The 20,237-nt window shown below is 37.5% G+C and overlaps 2 protein-coding genes and 1 pseudogene across 2 annotated transcripts; all 3 read left to right on the plus strand.

Annotated features, from left to right (window-relative positions):
• The first annotated feature begins 2,357 nt into the window (after positions 1-2,357).
• On the plus strand, positions 2,358-5,946 carry LOC110410271 (zinc transporter 4, chloroplastic). Its single transcript, XM_021419901.1, has 4 exons — positions 2,358-2,894; positions 2,993-3,050; positions 3,315-4,093; positions 5,103-5,946. Exons 1-4 carry the CDS (start codon positions 2,880-2,882, stop codon positions 5,556-5,558), a joined length of 1,308 nt encoding a protein of 435 aa, XP_021275576.1. The 5' UTR covers positions 2,358-2,879; the 3' UTR covers positions 5,559-5,946.
• Positions 5,947-6,079: 133 nt separating this feature from the next.
• On the plus strand, positions 6,080-10,974 carry LOC110410272 (Galactosyltransferase family protein). Its single transcript, XM_021419902.2, is given in 9 exon segments — positions 6,080-7,013; positions 7,016-7,174; positions 7,177-7,306; positions 7,430-7,582; positions 7,696-7,778; positions 7,858-7,957; positions 8,057-8,170; positions 9,080-9,222; positions 10,276-10,974. Coding segments are annotated over 9 exon segments (1,089 nt in total). The 5' UTR covers positions 6,080-6,895; the 3' UTR covers positions 10,365-10,974.
• Positions 10,975-12,331: 1,357 nt separating this feature from the next.
• Positions 12,332-13,265, plus strand: LOC149527556 (uncharacterized; annotated as a pseudogene).
• Positions 13,266-20,237: the final 6,972 nt, after the last annotated feature.

Raw genomic sequence — 20,237 nt, forward strand, 5'->3', positions numbered from 1 at the left:
ATATATATATATATATATATATATATATAATTTAATTATTTGTTTGGGATGGGGCACGTGTTGGGGCGTGATAGATCTGTGGGAAACGGACAAAGGAGGAGAGGGGGCAGGGGGCGGCTTTGGTGGGAGAGTGTGAGTAAATGTGAGGTCGTAGCTGCCTCTCATTAAAGGGGTGCTGACGGGGATCACATTTACAGCTCACCCTCTAACGGCGCCGTTTTCACCTACACTCACTTAAATCGCTTCTTTATTTCATTTGTTAATTATTATTATAAAAAATCTTCTATCCTCGTGTGAGTTTTTTTAAAAAAAATTTTGCAGTACGCATTCATTAAATTTTTTTATGATAAATTATTTATTTTTATTATTAGGGTTTAGAGATTTTAATTGACCCTATAAAACTAAACGTGTAACATGTAACAAAACATAAAAACAAGACAAAAGAGTTTCTATTCTATTTATATTGATACGTTTGAACAAGTGACGTAATGAAAGTTTCAATTGTACTTGGTCCTTGTCATTCATTACCCAACTTTTATGCTGAACAAAAGAACCAAGTCGTTATTTTATTTCTATGTTCTTGCACTTTTAAATTTTTCTTTCGTTCCATCTTTTCCTTTCCTTTCCTTTCCTTTCTTTGTTGTGTTTTTTAAATGTTGGAGAGCCAAACCATTGACCATCTAAAACTATTGTTATCATCACCATCGACAATAACAAACAGCATTGCAAGTATTAGAACTAAAGCACTTAAAAGGGGTTGTTAAACTAACTCAGGTCCGATGTCGGTGGTCAGCAAAATGCAAACTCAAAATGATGGGGGAAGCCATGTGGTCCAAAATGTCGTAATTACTGCATTCACAATGTATAATAAACCAAATCAAACAAAGAAATATATATATATTTTTATATTTATATATATAATATTTGAGAAATTGGATGTGGAATGTAACATCTTACCAACTCTTTACAGAAATTTGTGTACAAAGCATATAAATCTTGGGCGTTGGGACAAGACATATATTGGTTTCAAATGAAGGGTAAGGAAGACCAACATGTGTGGTTTTCACATGATTGGTAAAGTGCAAACGTTTCGAGTATGTTCGGACCATTTTATTCTCCCACGTTGAAACTCTTTAAAAGGAAGCTCTAGGCCACATTTTGTAACTTAAAACAACTATTTTCCAATCATGTTGGTCTATCTCAATAACCACTTTTCATGACATGAAACCCCAACAGCGTTAATAGGTTTTACACCAAACAAAAATCTGTTTTATCTGATTTAGTGTCTCTTTCATAGATTTACATTAAATGTTTAGTGAAATTCTGATATTAGGGTTAAGGATTTAAAACTTAATTTTATTTATTTATTTTTTGTATTTTCCTGCTCTTACTTTTGAATCTTTAATATCAATTGTCGATTAATACCGAAGATTTTCCTGTTTTTTGCCTCTAGCTCTAGGCAATGACTGAGGCCCAATGAAAAAGTATTGTTTAGGTGCAATGGCCCAAAAACCCAAAGGACAACGTTCAAAGTTTGATTCTGCTGCCTTGGGTTTTGAATCCTTTTTGTTCTCATATGAGGAGCTGAGTGGCCCGGATGAGCTGAATTGGGCTCTTATCGCCTGTGACTGATTCTTTTGCCTGTCGGATGAAGCCCGACTGATTCTTTTGCCCAGATGAGCTGAATTAGGCTTTTACCATATCTGAATGTTTACATGAGAAGTCAGCCCGAGATGAGCTTTCAACATGAATAGGTTTTGTCGTTTCGAAAGGTATGGGTTTTGCCACATGTCATTCATTATCGAATTCACATGCCAATTTCTCCTCCCCGAAGGCCAGAGGCCTAAAAGGGAATGCTGTTGGGGTATGGGAATATTAAATTGATAAATAATTAACCAATAATTGCATTTTAAATCTAGTGTTCCATTAAATAAAAGAACCACCATATTTAATTTCTAAGCTAAAGAACCTTTAGAACTCAATCGATATCATCATAATAAACATAAAAATTTATATTTGATATATTATCAGCTCTGATTAATAAATAAATTTTAAGAATTAAATTTTTTTTAAAAATAAATATTCATAATTTTAAAATTTTTAAAATAATTAAATAATAATAATATGTAGTCTATTTCTTCACTCCTCTGCGAAAATGAGCAACCTTTACTGAAAAACATAGAACCGTTTGGCTTACACCTTTGTGCGCGTGTGGCACGAAAGTTCGCGACGGTCCAATCGTGGTTCCGTCTCGTGCACCGGAAAAGGTTAAAAAAATTAGGAAGAATAAATACTCACTCTCGATGCTAATAAAGAAGGAATAAGTGCTAACCCGACAAGCAAATAAAGAAAAAGAACAAACGCGAAATGATAACATCAGAGAGGTGAGAGAGAGAGAGAAAAAGAGATGGGAAACAAAGATATACAAACAATGTCGACATAGTGGCGCTCATTTTTTAACAACAGGTCGCAACTGTAGACTCCACCGCTTCCCATTACCTTACCTTTCGTCAACCAATGTCGACACTCTCTCCAAATTCCGTCCCTTTCTCTCTTCTCTGCCTTCTAAACTCAGCTTGCTATGCGGCAGCCTATAATACTACGACTTTAACATCATCATACATCAACTCCAATACCATCAGCCTTGGAACTGTTCGCTTTCTCACGCTTTTCATATTTTTTTTCCTTCTTTTGATTGGGGTAGAGGGATGACACAATCTTTATACGTATGCTTGTGATCTAGAGATTCTTGGTGTTCTTCACTTCGATTAGTCATTTGTCATTGTAAAACTTAAAAAATAAAAAGGAAAACCTCCCGTTGTTTATATTTGTATATATATTGATCCCATCACCGGCTTTGCTTCAGATTTTCTCTTCCTATGTTCTTCATCGAGGTTAGCTTCTCGGGATTCAAACCCCTCCTTTTATTGTCTAGATTTTTGTCTTTGTTTCTTTAACGTGTTGAATATTTTGTTGGGTGTGTATATGTCAGGATATCTGGCCGCTGCTCCACCTTAATCGTTTCGGATCAAAGACGAGGCTTTTCGCAGGTAATTTTCAAGACCCTTTTGTTTGTTTTCCATTTCTGGGTTGTTGACAGGTGGGAAGCTTTGAAAATCAAATTAAAAATCGAAAACTTTGATTTTGGGTTAATGGATTCATAGTTTAACCCAATTGATTTTTAGAAAGTTAATCAGGTTCAACCTTTCTAGAAAGTTGTCTACCTTTGCCAAAATTCTTCAATTGTATGGAAATTTGATCAGTTTCAATCTTTCTCTGACTGAGTTTTATTCAATTGGGCAAAAAAAACCCAGAGTCCCTTTTTCAGACAGTAACCGATTCAATGACCAACGCAAGCTGCCAATCATCGGAGCTAGAGGTTTGCCGTGACGAGTCAGCCGCATTGAAGCTAAAGCTTATAGCAATAGCCTCCATCCTCCTTGCTGGCCTCGCTGGCATTGCTATTCCGCTCATTGGCAAGCACCGTAAGTTCCTCCGTACTGATGGGAGCCTCTTTGTTGCCGCCAAGGCCTTCGCCGCCGGCGTAATTCTTGCTACTGGCTTCGTTCACATGCTCTCTGGTGGCAATGACGCTCTTACGGATCCTTGCTTACCAAAATACCCTTGGTCAAAGTTCCCATTTTCAGGGTTCTTTGCTATGATTGCTTCTTTGGTTACTTTGCTCGTGGATTTTGTGGGGACTCAGTATTATGAGAGGAAACAAGGCTTAGCTAAAGGAAGTATGGAAGAGCAGGGTAGCGTCGGGTCGGTGGAGCCGGATTCGGAGTCTGCAATTGTGCCAATTGTAGAAGCGAAGGATTGGAATGGGGGGAAGGTTTTTGGGGAAGAGGAAGGTGGGGGCATGCACATTGTTGGGATGCATGCGCATGCAGCGCATCATAGGCATAGTCATCCACATGGACAGGATGGTTGTGATGGGCTAGTGAGGAGTCGTGGACATGAACATGACCATGGACATGGGCATAGTCATGGGCACGGGCATGGGCACGGGCATAGTCATGGACATGGACATGAGCATGGCTTAGGAGGTGGGGATGATGATAGTGGAGTGAGGCACGTTGTAGTTTCCCAGGTAATTTATATCTTGTTCTTAAACTCTTTTGTTTCTTTGCTTTGCAGTGTTGGTTAGTTACTGTGCTTTGTTTTTGCTTACGCTGTTGTTTGGAAGTAAATTAGTGCAATTTATTGTGGTCTTTCTTGCTGGGGCCTGGGGGTGGGTTAATGCCTATGATTCAGAAACTTTACCTAACCCAGTGGTATGTGATTTGTGTCGTGTGGGACCTCCTGCGGTTTTTTTTCTGACCAAAAAAGCGAAAAGTAGATGGTCAACTTGAATTTTCGGCTTTATTGGTTTGGTTGTCAACTTGAAAAAGGTTAAACTTATGGCCTGGGGGTAGGCATTGGCAAACAAATCTAACTTCCTTTTAAGTGTTGTCATATCCTAATGGTAGAATTCTAGTGGGATGTTTACCGACGTACGCCTGTGCCTCTCATTTAGTCAGTGGAGACAAGAATTGCTCCTTTTCACTCCCAAACTTGGCTTTATTTCTCTTAATATGCCATAAGTTTGAAGATTTAAGTGTTCACAAGCCTAATTCCTATCTGCTTATTTTCATCTCATATGGCAGTGCATACGTTTATTACTTATTTGTTAGGCAAAACAATGATTGCTAGGAAAATCTTTTAATTTTGTTTAATTAACTTTTGGTGATCAATCATCCATCTCTGGTTTGTGCAACTGCTGTGACGAAATTTAAATGGAGTATAAGCACTCGAGGCTCTTCACTTATCTTTGATCAGTCAAGTCAGTTATGCTAATTGTGAGTGACATATTGTTTCCAATAGTCACCTTGTTGGTTTTCCATTCAATGCCTTGCAAAAGTGTCTTGATTCATATTAAGCTTTTTCTTCTTGGCTGACTAAATTTTGGTCAAGAAGTTTGAGCTGTTGATATTTGCATATTTGTCATGGTTGTAATGTGTACTGTAGGTGGAACAACACTGGTGAAAATTGTTGCAGCATTTGCTTGTTGGTTTTGAAAAACTTTGCAAATGAAGGCATGTCTCTTTCTATTTTTGCAGATTTTGGAGCTTGGAATTGTATCCCACTCAGTAATCATTGGCCTATCACTGGGTGTTTCGCAGAGTCCATGCACAATAAGACCTCTAATTGCAGCATTATCATTTCATCAGTTCTTTGAAGGATTCGCACTTGGAGGCTGCATCTCCCAAGCTCAATTCAAAACTCTATCAACCACAATAATGGCATGTTTTTTTGTCATAACAACCCCAGCTGGAATTGGCATTGGGACTGCCATTGCTTCATTCTACAACCCTTACAGCCCAGCAGCTCTGGTTATTGAAGGCATCTTAGACTCTTTGTCAGCTGGAATTCTAGTTTATATGGCTTTAGTCGATCTAATTGCTGCAGATTTTCTTAGTAAGAGGATGAGCTGCAATTTTAGACTTCAAGTAGCATCTTACTTTATGCTCTTCCTAGGAGCTGGTTTGATGGCTTCCCTTGCCATCTGGGCCTAAATCTTAGTATTAGAGGAGACTGTTTTTTAGTTCTTTTTTTGGGAGATTTTTTTGGGAAGAAAGCTGCGGAAATCATAAAGTTTCTTTTTTTTTTTGTGAATTTCTTCAACAATGGCAATGAAGGCCGCATACAAAGGAAAAAAAATGGTAGTAACCTTAGATTTATGATATACTGTCAGGTTCCACACCATTTTCACCTGTTGTAAGAGGCAATACCCCAAAGTGAAAGGTATTCATAGTTCAATCATCTTACTCTCCCTCCCTTTTCATTTGTTTTTTTGTTTTTTTACCCTAAGAGGCTCTTCGTGGAACACTTTAGTGGCAATGATTGGCTGATATGTAGTCGAAATAGTTTGCTTTTAGATGAAAAAATTGGCCTTGTTACTAATCTCTGTCTCTCCAATTGCTTTAAAAAATGGTTCTATGGAAAAGGTTTGCAGGCATCTTGTTAAACATTGGTTGGTGCCCTGTGGTGTAAACTAGCAATTCCAACCTTAAAACAACAAGAAAGAAAGAAGATCTTTGTCGCTAATTTTGAATGACGGCACGGCTGAGAAAGAGATGCTTGGCAAGACAAACAAAAGACCATAAAGATGCCGAAGTGTGTTACTGTCGGAACCAAAGTAGTGACGGTGGAGAGTTGTCCTTGAGAAGGAAAGGAAGATCCTTTATCTATGGTTAAATGTCTCCTCTTTTTAAGCTTATATCCTTGTTGTTTAAGATTGATTTCACCGGTGCATAAAATGTCAAGTGTCGCCAATGACTAGGAGAAAAATTATTAAAGAGGTAGGGAAGTAGCAAATAAGACTCTGACACAGACATTTTGTTGATAAAAACGATGCTGTACTTGTCTTAATGAAAACAAAAGTAAATGATATGAACTCCTTATAGTTCAAAATATGTAGATTGAAAGGGTGGAAGCGGTGAAGGATTACAAGTCAAATCGGGAAATGTTAAATGACAACCTGATAAAGTAGTACCAGAAGAATGATACCAAGTGTTGGTGAGGCTGGGTCGTTTGGGTCTCCACCCTGAATATTTAATACATTTCTGACAAGCTACGTTTTACTAGAGAAGCAGTAGTAATAATTTATCAGGAGGGATTCAAATCCGAATGGGTTTTGTCCAAATCTACAAATAATTAAACCTTCTCAGTTCTCGGTAAGCTTCAGTGGCCATAAAAAAGGTTTTGACTTGAAAACCACTGAGGTGTGGTCATTTTCAAGCTGGATCTCCTCCCGCAGCGTAACACTACGGCACTGTTCCACTCACACCGACTGCCTTAAGTCTTTGTTCATGCCAATTCTTATCCGTCCATCCACCCACAATTCACCAAAATGCCGCTCTTCTCTCACCGCTCTCCTCCCCAATCCTTCCTTCTACTCCTCCTCCAAACGCTCAGGCCTTCGAAGCCCATTTCAACCCTTTCGTCGACTCGCACTTCCCTGCCCCTTATCGCTTTTCACTCCTCTGCCTCTTCATCGGCCTCTCCGGAACACTCTTCGCCATCTCCGCCATCCGCCGCCGTCAACCCTTACCCGTCTTCCGATGCGGCAAATCTGAGGACACCTTCCGAGCGTTTTACTCTTCCTCTGTTTCTGGAAAGCTCGGCGATGAGATAACGAAGGCTTTGTTGATCGCCCCAAGCTTCTCGGCTTCGTGGGCATCCAAACCGGGTTCGAATCAGGTGATCGACGGGATGCCCTTCGGAGCACCTGGTTTCCCTCCGACCCAGATGGTCTTTTAAGGTATGATTCAAAGTTCTTCAATTGGGGTTCTTTAATTTCATATAAATTGACATTGAATATGTTGGTAAACATAGTTTGCCCTGCTGAGTTTAAGGTACCTGACAAGTTGATGGTTTTTCCTAGGTTGGAGCAAGCTACGGGTCTAAGTTTCAGGTTTGTTATAGGGAAATCGAAAGATGTGAAGAAAATGGCAAAGCTTGAGAAAGAGATTGAAAAGTACAGAGATTTTATGCTTATAGATGTTGAGGAAGAGTATCATAGGCTTCCTTACAAAACGTAAGAAAGTTTTAACTTTTATTAGCACTGTCTTAAAAATATAAGCAATTGCTTGTACTATCATGGTGTTTAAGTTAATCCATTTTTTTTTCTTTTTGCCCTACCATTTTCAGATTGGCGTTCTTCAAAGCAGCTTTTAGACTTTTTGAAGCAGATTATTATGTCAAAGCTGATGATGACATTTATTTGCGTCCAGGTATCCAAAAGTGTGTGTGTGTGTATGTTTTCTAGTGTTTATGTGTTGAGTCTGATGTTGAATTTCTTTGCTTCATCAGATCGGCTTGCAACTCTTCTTGCTAAGGAACGAAGCCATTCTCTGACTTACATTGGGTGCATGAAGAAGGGACCTGTCATCACTGACCCTAAATTGAAATGGTATGATATTTTCATCTAGTTACTTTTACCTCTTCGATGATATGTATTCTACCTTGAAATATGTAAAGTTTTGGAGGATTTATTAGTATAAAATTTCAGGTATGAGAAATCAGGACATCTGATAGGAAATGAGTATTTCTTGCATGCTTATGGTCCTATATATGTTCTCTCTGCAGAGGTGGTGGCTTCCTTGGCAGCTGCTAGGAATAACAGGTTTGCCTTTGCTTTGAGTTTGATTCCACTTGTTATTTGTTAATTATTCTTCATATTGAACTGACTGTAGAATTATGTTTCCCTTTTACTTATGCAATTAATGATCTTCCCTTTTAAGATGCAGATTAAGGCATTATTCTTTGCAGTTGTTGGATTGTGTTTGGTTTTTAGTGTACCTGATTGCATTTCTTTGGACAAAATAAAAACGATGTGAATTTGCGATAAATGCTTTCTGAAATGATTATTATTGCCTCTGTATAGTTTTTGACATTTAACTATTTAAGTGAGGGCCTTTTCATTAGTTTGTCTTGGAAATTGTATAGTTGTTTGTTGACCTAATATTATAAGTCTAACATGCTAGGTGTTCCTTCACATGAGGACGAGTTTTAATATAATAGAATGGGTTTACTTGTGCTTATAGCTCATCTACACCCAACTTCTCTTCTTTTTGTTTTTTTGAAAATTACACCAAACTTTCTACTTGTTGAGAATCACCATGCTCTTAAACACTGCTCACTTTCATAGAATCTGACTTCTCAGTTATTCATTTGAAATCTGTTGTAGTAAATATCTGTTGACAGTTGACAGTTAGACAGTTGCAGATTTTAATCATCTTTCACCTTTTAGTTCAATCAAAAAGTTTGGTTATGTTGCAAATATATAGTTCTAATTATCTCACTTCTGCATTCTGATATCTTTGTCATACTCTGTTAAATATGGAATAGAAATGACCAACTCTGTAAGATTCTCAAAGAAAAATGTATCAATAATATAGAAAATCAAACCTGTTCTTGGTTTTATTTGTATGGTTTGTTATCCTTGTTATTTCTCTCCACTGCTCTCTAACCTCTCAATTTGTTTTCCTCCTATAGCCAATTCTTTTTATAAAATGCTTTGTTCCACTTTCAGTTTGAGAATGTTCAACAATGAGGATGTCACTATTGGATCATGGATGCTAGCTATGAATGTGCATCATGAAGATAACCGAGCGATATGTGATCCTCGATGTACACCTACATCAATAGCAGTCTGGGATATTCCAAAATGCTCAGGTGGCACAATCACATTAATAAGCCTTGTTATTTTAGATTTTGTAAACAAAATGTTTGAATTTGATATATGCTTGGAATGTGGAGGTCGTGCTGAGATTTTTATGATATGCCTGTTCCTTCTCCTTTTCCTTTCATATAAAGTGCAAATGTTGTTGCCAGAAAAACATGTCATTAAGATCCTTTTTTCAGAAAGTTGCTCAGTCACTTTTTGCCTTCCCATTTATCTACCTGGCTATCATAGGAGATCCTTTGCACCAGCTTGTAATACTAAAGTAAAAGGTTATTTCTTTTTGTTTATCTTTTGATTTCTTATCCTTAGATGTCATGTTCATCTCGATTAAAAACATAGACTACCTAACAAAGCATCAGGGCCTCAAGGCTACAGTTATATATACACTTTGTGTTTTCCCTATAAAAGCTCTATCACAGGCATTATTATATGGGTCCAAAAACCTTGGATTTGCCCATACTTGTGATAAGTTTCTGCTAATAACCTTACAATTTTCATAAATACAACTCTAGATATTCAATGAACATTTTCAGATTCATTTCTATTGCACACCATGACCTCTGTCTTTGTTTATTTACATTAATATTGTTATTACTTATTGCCATTTGGAAAGTGCTCTTGTGCTCTGATTTTCAGTAGATTTTTGAGACTGGATGTTATTGAATTTTCTGCTGAATTCTACTTACGATGGTAATGTAGCGAATTTCAAAATTGGTGTGGGAGACGTTGCTACGTTTCTCTGCACGTTATTAGTGTGGAGAAAAATGGAAAAAAATAAAAAATAACATATAAAGATTCCAGAATTGTACAAAAGTTGCATGCTCTGAAGTTGCATATCTGTCTGTCTAACTGCTAATACTTTTTATCCTACTCTTTGGGTAATGCTCATGCTATGCTTTAATGAAGCTTCCTGAAAATTTTAAATTATCATGGGAATGGACAAGAATTTAACCACCAAGCTTAGTATGTTGGGACCACTTTCTCATTTCATATGATCTGTATGTCTAATACTCCCTGGATAATAAATTGGTCTCCATTTTCAGGTTTATGCAATCCAGCTAGCAGACTGAAGGATCTTCATAAGATAGGTATGTGCTCCAAAAGCCCAACATTGCCTCCTGATGACAGATGATACCTGGCTTGAATTTAGCCGGGATGTCAATCCAGCAAGGCGGGTTGGTTTCTTAAAGCAACCTCCTGGTGTGGTAATTGTCGTTTGTTCTTGCTAAACTTGTTGAAGCATTCTGTTCTTTCCCCACATGCCGTGATGAGGCTATCAGAAATGAGAAAACCCCCCATAATGAAATATATACATTATAGGTCCTATCAGACAATATGTAAAGATAGCTGTGCTGGAGAAGCATACACGACTAATGAACCTTCTGAAGGAGATTAGACCTTGGAGATGAAGCAGAAGTTTGTATTCACTCGATCATAGGTTTCTTTGAGGCACAAATATCATCCCTAATGTGCTCAAGTCGCTGTATACTGTACATGTTGTAATTGTTTTACTCACCCATGAAAATCAGAGTATTCAGCTGCCAATTTCTTTTACCATGTTTTCAACTCATATCTATTTCTAGGGGAGACAAATTCCACAAAGGAAAGTGATGTGGTAGTAAGCAAGTATTTGTGTAGATGAATGTGGTTGCACGGGTGGGTAAAATCCCTTGGAAGGAGCAAGACAAATGTTATTTGCATGTATCTTTTTTTTTTTCTCTGGAACAGCATTTGCACATATCTGATGACACACCCTTTCTTACTACCATAAGATCCCTTCAAACCGACATTGCATGTTCTGTTGAATAATTGCAGAGAATCTAAATAGAATTGTGGTAAATGAAAGCGGGCAGACATTGGGAATACGAAGATGCAACTCCCTCCTCTGATTAATGCAAAAGTACATTTGCAAGTAAGACTAGCTGACAATGTTAGGCATGCATATCCAGATATCCTGCTTCCCTGGTAAAAGAGTGCAATGAATTCCCTTACCTAACGTATTGGCTGATGGTCCATGCATTTTACCCACTTTCTAAACCGTTGAATTCAGAGCATTTACTACTACTACTACTAATCCATTCTGATACTAATCTTCTTCACGAGGCTTCTGATAGAGTAGTGAATGTATAGCTTAAAACCTACAAGGAAAACTTGCCTTTACATTACAATTCAAGTTCAAGTCTGTTAAGACCTTAATTATACACTCCCAACGTGGGGTTTAAAGACATTCAATTTTCAAATCTCTTCCTTGTTTTATTTTTCTTCCTTGTTTGGTACTTAGTCTACTTGTTTGGCAATTGGTCCTAGTACTCAATGTAAATACAAAAGTACATTTTTCACCTGATCGGAACTAGTACTCCTACGACTTTTTTTGTACTAAATATCTTTTGCCTAATTTTATTTTTGATGAATCATCAACATTGATACACGATTACTAAGATTTTTTATAAATGTTTAAGTTAATTTTACTATCGATTTTAGATTAAGCTTTTGAAAGTCAATTAATCTATATCTCAAAAATTAATAAATTAGTAATATTTAGATTTGAGTTATCACAATTAATATCATAACATGTGCTAGTTCGATATGAATTTTTAGATTGTATTAATAAATTTTTTTATAAAATAAAATTTTTATTGTGATGTATGGTCAAAAATTTAATAAATAGGATTGTGATATCTTTTTTTATATTAAATATGAATATAATTATTAATATATATATAAAGATTTAAGTTAATTATTATTTATATTTAAATTTAAATTTTTTAAAAATTACATGCGACTTAAATCAAAAAAATTGCTGAGCCACTGGTGCAGAAGTCATACAATTAGGACAGCAAGATTTGTCGGTTAATTAATGAAAGGGGCAATCTCGTAAACTTAAAACACAAAATTGCGTTCCTCGAGGCAATCCTTGTCGTTTAGCCAACACAGCGCTCCTTTGGGCTTTTGGCTCACCTGATTCTCTCCTTTAAACACAGACAAAGTCTTCTCTCTTTTTCACTTTTTTATCTTTTTTTTTTTTCTGTTGTTTATTTCATGTTCAAAACAAATGTTCCTTCTTCTACTTCTTCCCAAAACTGACAACTTTGACAAATCTTTTGTCTCTACTTTCGTCACCTATGCCCGCCACGTCACCAACCTTACACCGACCGTCCTACGTGGCAGCACCACTTCCCTTTGCCAACGTGTCACTCTCGCTCTTCCTTCCTCCTCTTTATAATAATACGCGTTACTCTTTCTTCTTCTGCACGCTCTTCAACCCTCAACTAAAAAAGATGATGATGCTAGGAAAAGAAGGGTCGAAGTCGCCGGAGACTGAGCTTTACGGCGATGTTGCTGGGAAGTTAAACGTCTTGTTGTCCGATTCAGACGACGAAAGCGAGTTCTCCAATGAGGGTTTGGTCAGAGAGGAGAAATTAGAGGAGATAATGCAAGAGCTTTACAGAGAGATACAAAGCTCTCCTTACAACACTTCACCACCAACGGTAACTTTGACGTCGCACCGTCATCGTCGTCTTCATCGCAGTTATTTTATCTCCCCGCGCCGTTCTTTGCCGTTAGCGAAGTCAAGAGTGAGAGCTGTGGGGCTTCAATGTCTGACTCGGCATCCACGTGATGGCTGGCATTGAGTACTGGGACCCGCAGGTAACTTCCCCGACTTGAAGGTATGGTTGCCGGAGACCGGAAACGGGTCACTGGAGAATATGAGTTATGGGTAATGGGATGGGGATGGGGATGCGGGATGGGGCTGGGGTTTGACGACAATAACGGTAATGTAGCAAGGAGGAGGAGTAGAGGGTTTTGGAGAAGCAAAAATGGAGGGCTGTGATGAAGGGGAGGTCGGTGATGATCAATGGCTGGCAAGAGTTCTAGGGTGGGGTCCACTGGAACTCGAGGAGTGGACCTGACCTGAAAGCTGAGATTGGGATGATTGACGATCTTGAGTCCCATCATGGAGTTTACCGTACAGAGTATTAAGGGAGAGAGAGCACCCTTATGGTGTAGGTACAGTGTCCTTAGGGAAGGTAGTTCTGTGTCTATGTGGGGGGGGGGGGTGGGGGTTTAGAGTTTTTGTACTTACCTTTTTCCTTTTTCTCTCATGGTCGTTTGGAATCCTCTTACTCTTGTGCAGAGTACTCCAGAACCAGAAGCAACCAGTCGCATTTTCTTTTCTCTTGATTTCTTTCTTGTCTTTTCTCTCCCTTTTTCTAGTTCCTCTTTTGTGCATTGGTTCCATTTGTCATAAGGCTTTGAATGGATGCTTGCTAAACAACCATAGGAAACCAATATATCACCTTTTTTTATTTTTCTTTTTTGCATGAATTCTAGCAATGCTGGACTCACCTCGAACTTCGAGTTTATCTCATCTCATCTCATCAATCCAAGTAAATATTGAACCCCAAAACAATAAAACCTAATCAATGATACGTGAAAAGTATCATACTGACTTACCAACTTAAGAATAACTAGTCTTTCTTTATTTTTGCGCTTGAATTTGGCACCCAATTGCCTTGTTTTAAAGTGCTGCAAGTGGCTAATACTGTTAGGGCTCACGGACTGGTCAATTATGATGTTGCTTTCAGGAATCGTGCAATCTGATGACTATTTCGGGTGAATCATTGGAAACAATATGAGATTAAATGTATCGTTCTTTGTCAGTATGTGTGGAATGTATCGAGTCTTCTCCTTAACTTTCATGTTTTAGAAAGGTGGGTAGGGTTCAGCTCAAAAAGACTGTGAGTCTACAACTGCTTCTTTTGTGGGGGTGTGAGTTATAGCCATTTGATCAAGACATTTAATCCCCCACAGAATGGTAAAAGATTGTAATGCGTTCCAACCAAGGGATGCCATCAGATCTCTCAGATATATCATATGTGATAGTCATCGACGCTTAGTATACAAATGATCAGGAACAAACATTTGATGAGAGCACTTATTGCATCAATTTCAGAGCAGAGAATCATGCTTGATTCTAGCGGTTTAAACACTTTGAACACTTATTGCAAGGAAGGAGCATGAAACACCAGGTAGCAGTTGGTTCAATCAATTTGTCTCCACAATAAGAAGTTTACACAGAAGATAATTCAATTCATTAAGTCGTTTACCTCAATATTAAGAGATTTTGAATTCGAGCATCGATCACTTCTATTTTGTACTATTTAAAATATAAGCTTCCCACGATAAAATGAGTAGAGAAACTGCATATTTACAGATTGTCGATCAGGGGTTGAAGAAACTTATTTACTTCAAATTTTTAAGATTAAAAAAAATGGAGAAGAAATTAAAAGTTCCCAAAGTTCCTTTTGCATCGTTTAAATGGTTAATAACTTAATTGTACAAGTTCAAGATCAAGTCTTATTTCTTAACAAGGGGTCATTCAGAAATAGTCTTGGGAAAGAAGGAAATGATCTTCTTCATTGTTCATTTTACCCAGTAAAAGCATTCCAACAAGAAAAAAAAAATGGGAGAAGACAAAGGAGGGGTGGGGAGGATATATATGCACATAGAGCTTTACCTCCGAGATGCTGCTTAGGCATTTTTGCATCATATTGGCAAAAGGTGCCAAGACAAAGAGATGATACAATTAAAGCTTATTTTGACTATAGATATTAATGCAACAGTAGCCAAGGAATATGGTAAAGAACAGACTAATCATCACTATGGGTAAAATGTGTTTTTCCATCCTTCGCCAATCTTGCAATTACTTTATGAGTTACATCAGTTGCAAGACTATAACGTACATTTCAACATTAATTGTATTCAAGCCTTATCAAAGGATGCAAAGGAAGTACTTCTAAACTTATTGTACAATTTCTTGTCATGAAATAGTAAAAGATGAGAATTGTTCCTGAAATGACCGAAAGAAATAATATGCTTGCAATGGCAGCAACTCGAGAAATGTATACGAAACTTGCTTTGTCTATAATTCTGGTAATTGAAATTATTGCTGGACCAACGCCCCCGAGAAATTTACTGCTGAACCTAACCCAATGCCTAATTCGTTGTCATTCCTAGACCCATCCACCTAATTTCCTACCTAAGAAGATGTGTGCACATCACCCAGTCACCTACTTAACAGATGGAACCCTCGGCCTTTTGCCTCTGGCACCATGAAAGTCGATAAACCATACGGGGCTAGAACGAAAGCCATGGTTGGTTTTCAAGCAACGAATTGAACAGCTTAAAAACTATTGGATATTACTGCACTTTGTCAATTATTGTTGCCATTTAGGCCTTTTAGACGATGGACTCTGCTGGCTATAGACACAAGCTAACGAATACATTTTGTTTCGGTCTCGGAGTATATTGAAAACCTCTCTTCTTCATAGCTTAATAATTCGTACGTGATTGCTTGGTCGATATTTACCTGCCTGCTTTAATGGCCTTAGATCGTCTGCTACGTTCCTGAAATATGGCTATGAGGCTCGACTTGCCTATGCAAATTTGTTTGTCAGCATTTATGAGTAGCAGCAAAGAACAGAATATTGCTCCAAGAAAGTTTTCTTTCAAATAAATATTCCCTATATATTCACAGCATGTTGTTGCAATAAATTTGCCAGAATTCTTCTTAATTTTTGCCCCAAAAAAAAGGTAGTTTCTAGGTTTCAGGTTTTAGTTAGAGTTTAGATGCTTAATTAATGATGTCAATTTTCTCGAGAAACTGTCTCGTGCAATTGTTAATTTTTTCGTCATTCGATTAAATGAAATTTGTTAAGATGATCAAATTTAATATATTTAACAAACTTTGTAACTGTCAATCTTATAATTTACTCGAGATATAACTAGAGGTATCGGGACATAATAATATTTTATTTATTAAGCAAGTATGTAAGATTTCCATTTATTTTTGAACAAAACTATTGCATAATGTGAAAGTAGAGTACATTTGTCCGATGAAGCCACTCCTGGTTATGGCAAGCCTGTTGTATGTCGACTCATTAAGTAGCAACAGCTGGTATACAAACAAAAGGACCAGATCATTCTAACACGATCAAAAGAGACTTTGGGCAAAAAGATTCAAAGAGAAATCAGCAACCAACAAAAAAAAAGTTGCTCAAATCCATAATGACAGCATGCATTTGCTGCTCGTATCATTAATCTTGCTTAGTCCTCACCGGAAAAGAATAAGCTGGAAAACATGACAACCCAACCCACTATAATCAATGGGGGGAACCTACGGATTATATACAAAAAATATTAAAAAATAAAAATAACAAAGGGAAAGCTTCAGTGGTTGACAACGCAACTTACTGCTGCAAACCTCCATCTAAATTGCTGAATTTGGAGACTTTGGTCCACCATGGTCTGCCGTTGCTGCCTCTAGGTTGAGGACCATGATCAATTTCCATTACCCTTTTGGGTTCAGTGGCTCCTCGGTTTAGGCTTCTATAATAAGAAACCTCCAAGTCTTAATTAGCTGTTGCAACCATTATTCTCATAGGTCGCCAATCCTATATTCCAAGGCTGGACCTCGGCTTCAAAACGACTGAACCTTTCGACCTAGCTAATTGAATGTTCTCGTTACTTTTGGCAACAATCGAGCTTGAGTTCAAGCGAACCAGGGCACTGTGTCACAAGGTCATTATCCTCTCTCCCATAAAGGCGCTTAAAAAGGTGCGCAGCACCGCTTCCGACGACTCCCACTGGGCCCATCGACCTCAACCCTGCCTACCTCGGTCCGTCTGGGCGCTTGACGTGTCGCAGGAGTGTCGGAGAGTCAGTCATTACCCTCTTCCCCATAAACGCGCTTATAAGGGTGTGCAGCACACCCGCTCCTGCACATCTCCGCTTATAAGGAGCCCAGGACCTCCCGTTCCTATTCGATGTGGAATAGAGACACTTTTCTCGTGACACTCTCTCCCACCCGATTCTGACAACGTCCTCGTTGCCGTCGGCCACCCTGCCTACCCTGAGTCCCCCTAGGCCCGGGCGCTTGGCATGAGTCAGACGAGATCCGGTTCGCTCTGATACCACTTGTCACGGGATCATTACCCTCTCCCCCATAAACACGCTTAGAAAGATGCGCAACACCGCTTCCGAGGACTCCCACTAAGCCCACCAGCCTCAACCCTGTCTACCACGGTAGGTCGAGGCGCTTGGCGTGTCGCAGGAGTGTCGAAGAATCAATCATTACCCTCTCTCTCATAAACGCGATTATGGAGGTGTGCAGTACACCCACTTATAAAGAACTAAAGACCTCTCATTTTTGTCCAATGTGAAATAAAAGTACTTTTCTCGTGACAACTGACCGTTGCTTACAACGAAGTTATGAATGGATATGGGTTGACTTTTCCGCTTTGCAGTGTTATAGTTCTACAGCCCACAATAAGCCTAGTGCAGAACCCAGAACAGTAGGATAGAACCAGATAGTGCTGATTGTTACTTTTGTGGGCGGCCCAATTGGAATCAAAATTCTCTTTTTGATGCCTAATGGGCTAAGCTGTGGAATTACTAAAGTGGCCCTAAAGCATATTACTTACTAAATATTTTCTGGTTTGTGTTATCTTATCAAGTTTTGGATGAGAGATGTACATAAATAGGGTATCCCTGATTTTTTAAATATTTTAATTTTAATTTTATTATTTTATGAGGTACTTGAACTTTATAAATATCTCATTAAATTATTAAATTGCTACTCAAACCTTACCTTAATATTTTATATACTACCCATTAAATACTCATCCAATTACATACTCGAGTAAAATAAATTTGCATTAATTGTTTATGTATATTAAAGTTAGTTCATAAAAAATAAATTAAAGTTTAAAATCATATTTAAAACAATTGATGAATTTTAATAAGTATTATATTAATTTTAAGAAATTTATAAACCAAAAAATATATACATAAAATTAAAATTTAATAAATCATTATTTATAATCAAGTTTGGATAATGGATATTTTAAAATCACTATCTAGATCCTACCCGAATCCATAACGAGTAATAATTTTACTATCCAATTTCTATTCAAATATAGTTATAAAGTGTATCTTAATCTTACTTAATGGAGTTAGATAATATAATACCCGTTAACATCTTTAAAATAGATTTCATCTTTAAACTTTCACTCTTTTAAAATATTTGCATTTATATATGTTTATATTTAAATATAGATTTTATGAATGGCGAGCCGGGGGAATATGGGGTCTTGTTCTAGCGAGGAAATTGTCGCGTAGCCGAAATGCCACGGCGGCAGGAACCCCTCATCAAGCGAAGCCAATCATGATGGATCATCAAATTCTGTCTCCATATATATATATATATATATATATACTCCTATTATTATCATCGCATTTGTAATATTTATCTGCTTTCAGACGTCGATGCATACATAGGGAGTGATTCACAACAGTCTACGTAGCATGTCTTTGGACCATTGAATCTGTTGCATGTCGAGACTAATCTGAGAGATCCTCAGAATCACTCATATTTTGTCTGGTCTCACCCAGAGACATCTTTATACGCTAATATGTTGAGATGAGTTGACGTGAAACAAATCGAGTGGTGCCAACGCCAGAACCCCTTTGACGATTCACTTGCTTATCAGAGGTATCTTCAAGTTGAAAGAACAAAATCTTGTCTTTTTCTTTCAAAATTATCGTGTAGGTGTTGTTTGTTTGGTTTCATGAATACATAATGGAACTGACTTCAATTTGATTTCATGGATCTCAGTCTATCGATATTGATCACATTCCCCTCAATTTTAACGTTAAAATGTTTGAATTAAATATCTTTAGATTTTTTTTTATGAATTTTGTAGTTTTAGTATCTGTGTTTTGAGATGGTAACTATCCACTGCTTGTGGAAGAGTATCGGTGAAGTTGTTTTTGTACATACCTATACCTTTCATGAGATTAATGCATTTGTTGAGTTTTTTTTTATTAAATTCGATGTTAATAAATTAGACATGTTTTATATAAGTTGGTAGTTTGAGTTAAATACAAATTTTATAAGATTTTCGTGAGATGTTGTGTAAGTTTTTGAGATTTTAATTTTTTTACAATACGTTGTTTGTATAAAACATATTAAATATATACATGCATATACCTATATAGGGAATATATAAATTAAATTAAATTAAATACACATACAAGAAAAGGGAGGCGATATGGGACAAGAAAGCGAGATGTTGTGTGAGGACCAAAGTATACGTAAAGGGTAGAAAACAGATTGTCTTGCATCTGCAGATTCATGTAATCATTGCTTTCTCATGTGAGCAGCTAGCTAGCTTGAAGATGGACATAAAGAACTCTGGGTTTCCAAAAGAAGTTTTAGTTTAATAATTTCATATGCTATTTTCGGATTGTGTGTAACTTTTGGTCTCAGACAAAGCAAGCTTGTAATAGGTTACTACTGTTCTGGTGCACAACTGCCCTTGACACTTGAGCATCAAATGACAGATCAGTGAAGAGGATAAAAGGGGGAAAGTTAAGAGTGGGAATAAGTTAAAACCGAGGGTGGTAGAAGGAAATATGAAAGATGAAGAATGGTGGATCAATTTGGCACAAGGAGTGGGGACTAAAGGGGGAGCCACTGTCGCTAGCCTGCACAAAGCATATGATGGTTTTTTGGCAAGACTTCCAGCAGAAGATGCTCCCATGCAAATCTACAACCTATCTCTTCATATCTGCAAAATCCTCTCAAATTATCCTTCCCAAACTTAATTTATTTCTTTACAGGTTTGCTCGGTTTGTTCTGTTGCATTATTCTTTATCTAACAAGACTACTTAATAACCCCAAAAACAGACTGGTGACAGGCTTGACATTCAATTGATAATCATCTCTTCACTGCTCCGCTGAAAATCAAATTTAGTACCACTTACTTGTGTAGTATATATCTATAAAGAAACAAAATGGTCATGACTGATTTAAATGGAGGTAACCTTTTTTTTTTGAATTGCACATATCTTCTCTTTCACTGGTAATCTCTGCACTTTGCAGAGCTCGGGATCCCAGACACATGCATGTAAGCCTTTTCTTTTTTTGGTGTTTTCAGATGGT

The sequence above is a fragment of the Theobroma umbraticum genome, unplaced genomic scaffold, assembly GCF_002168275.2.
Source record: "Theobroma umbraticum cultivar Fairchild unplaced genomic scaffold, ASM216827v3 scaffold_56.0, whole genome shotgun sequence".
Lineage (NCBI taxonomy): Eukaryota > Viridiplantae > Streptophyta > Magnoliopsida > Malvales > Malvaceae > Theobroma > Theobroma umbraticum.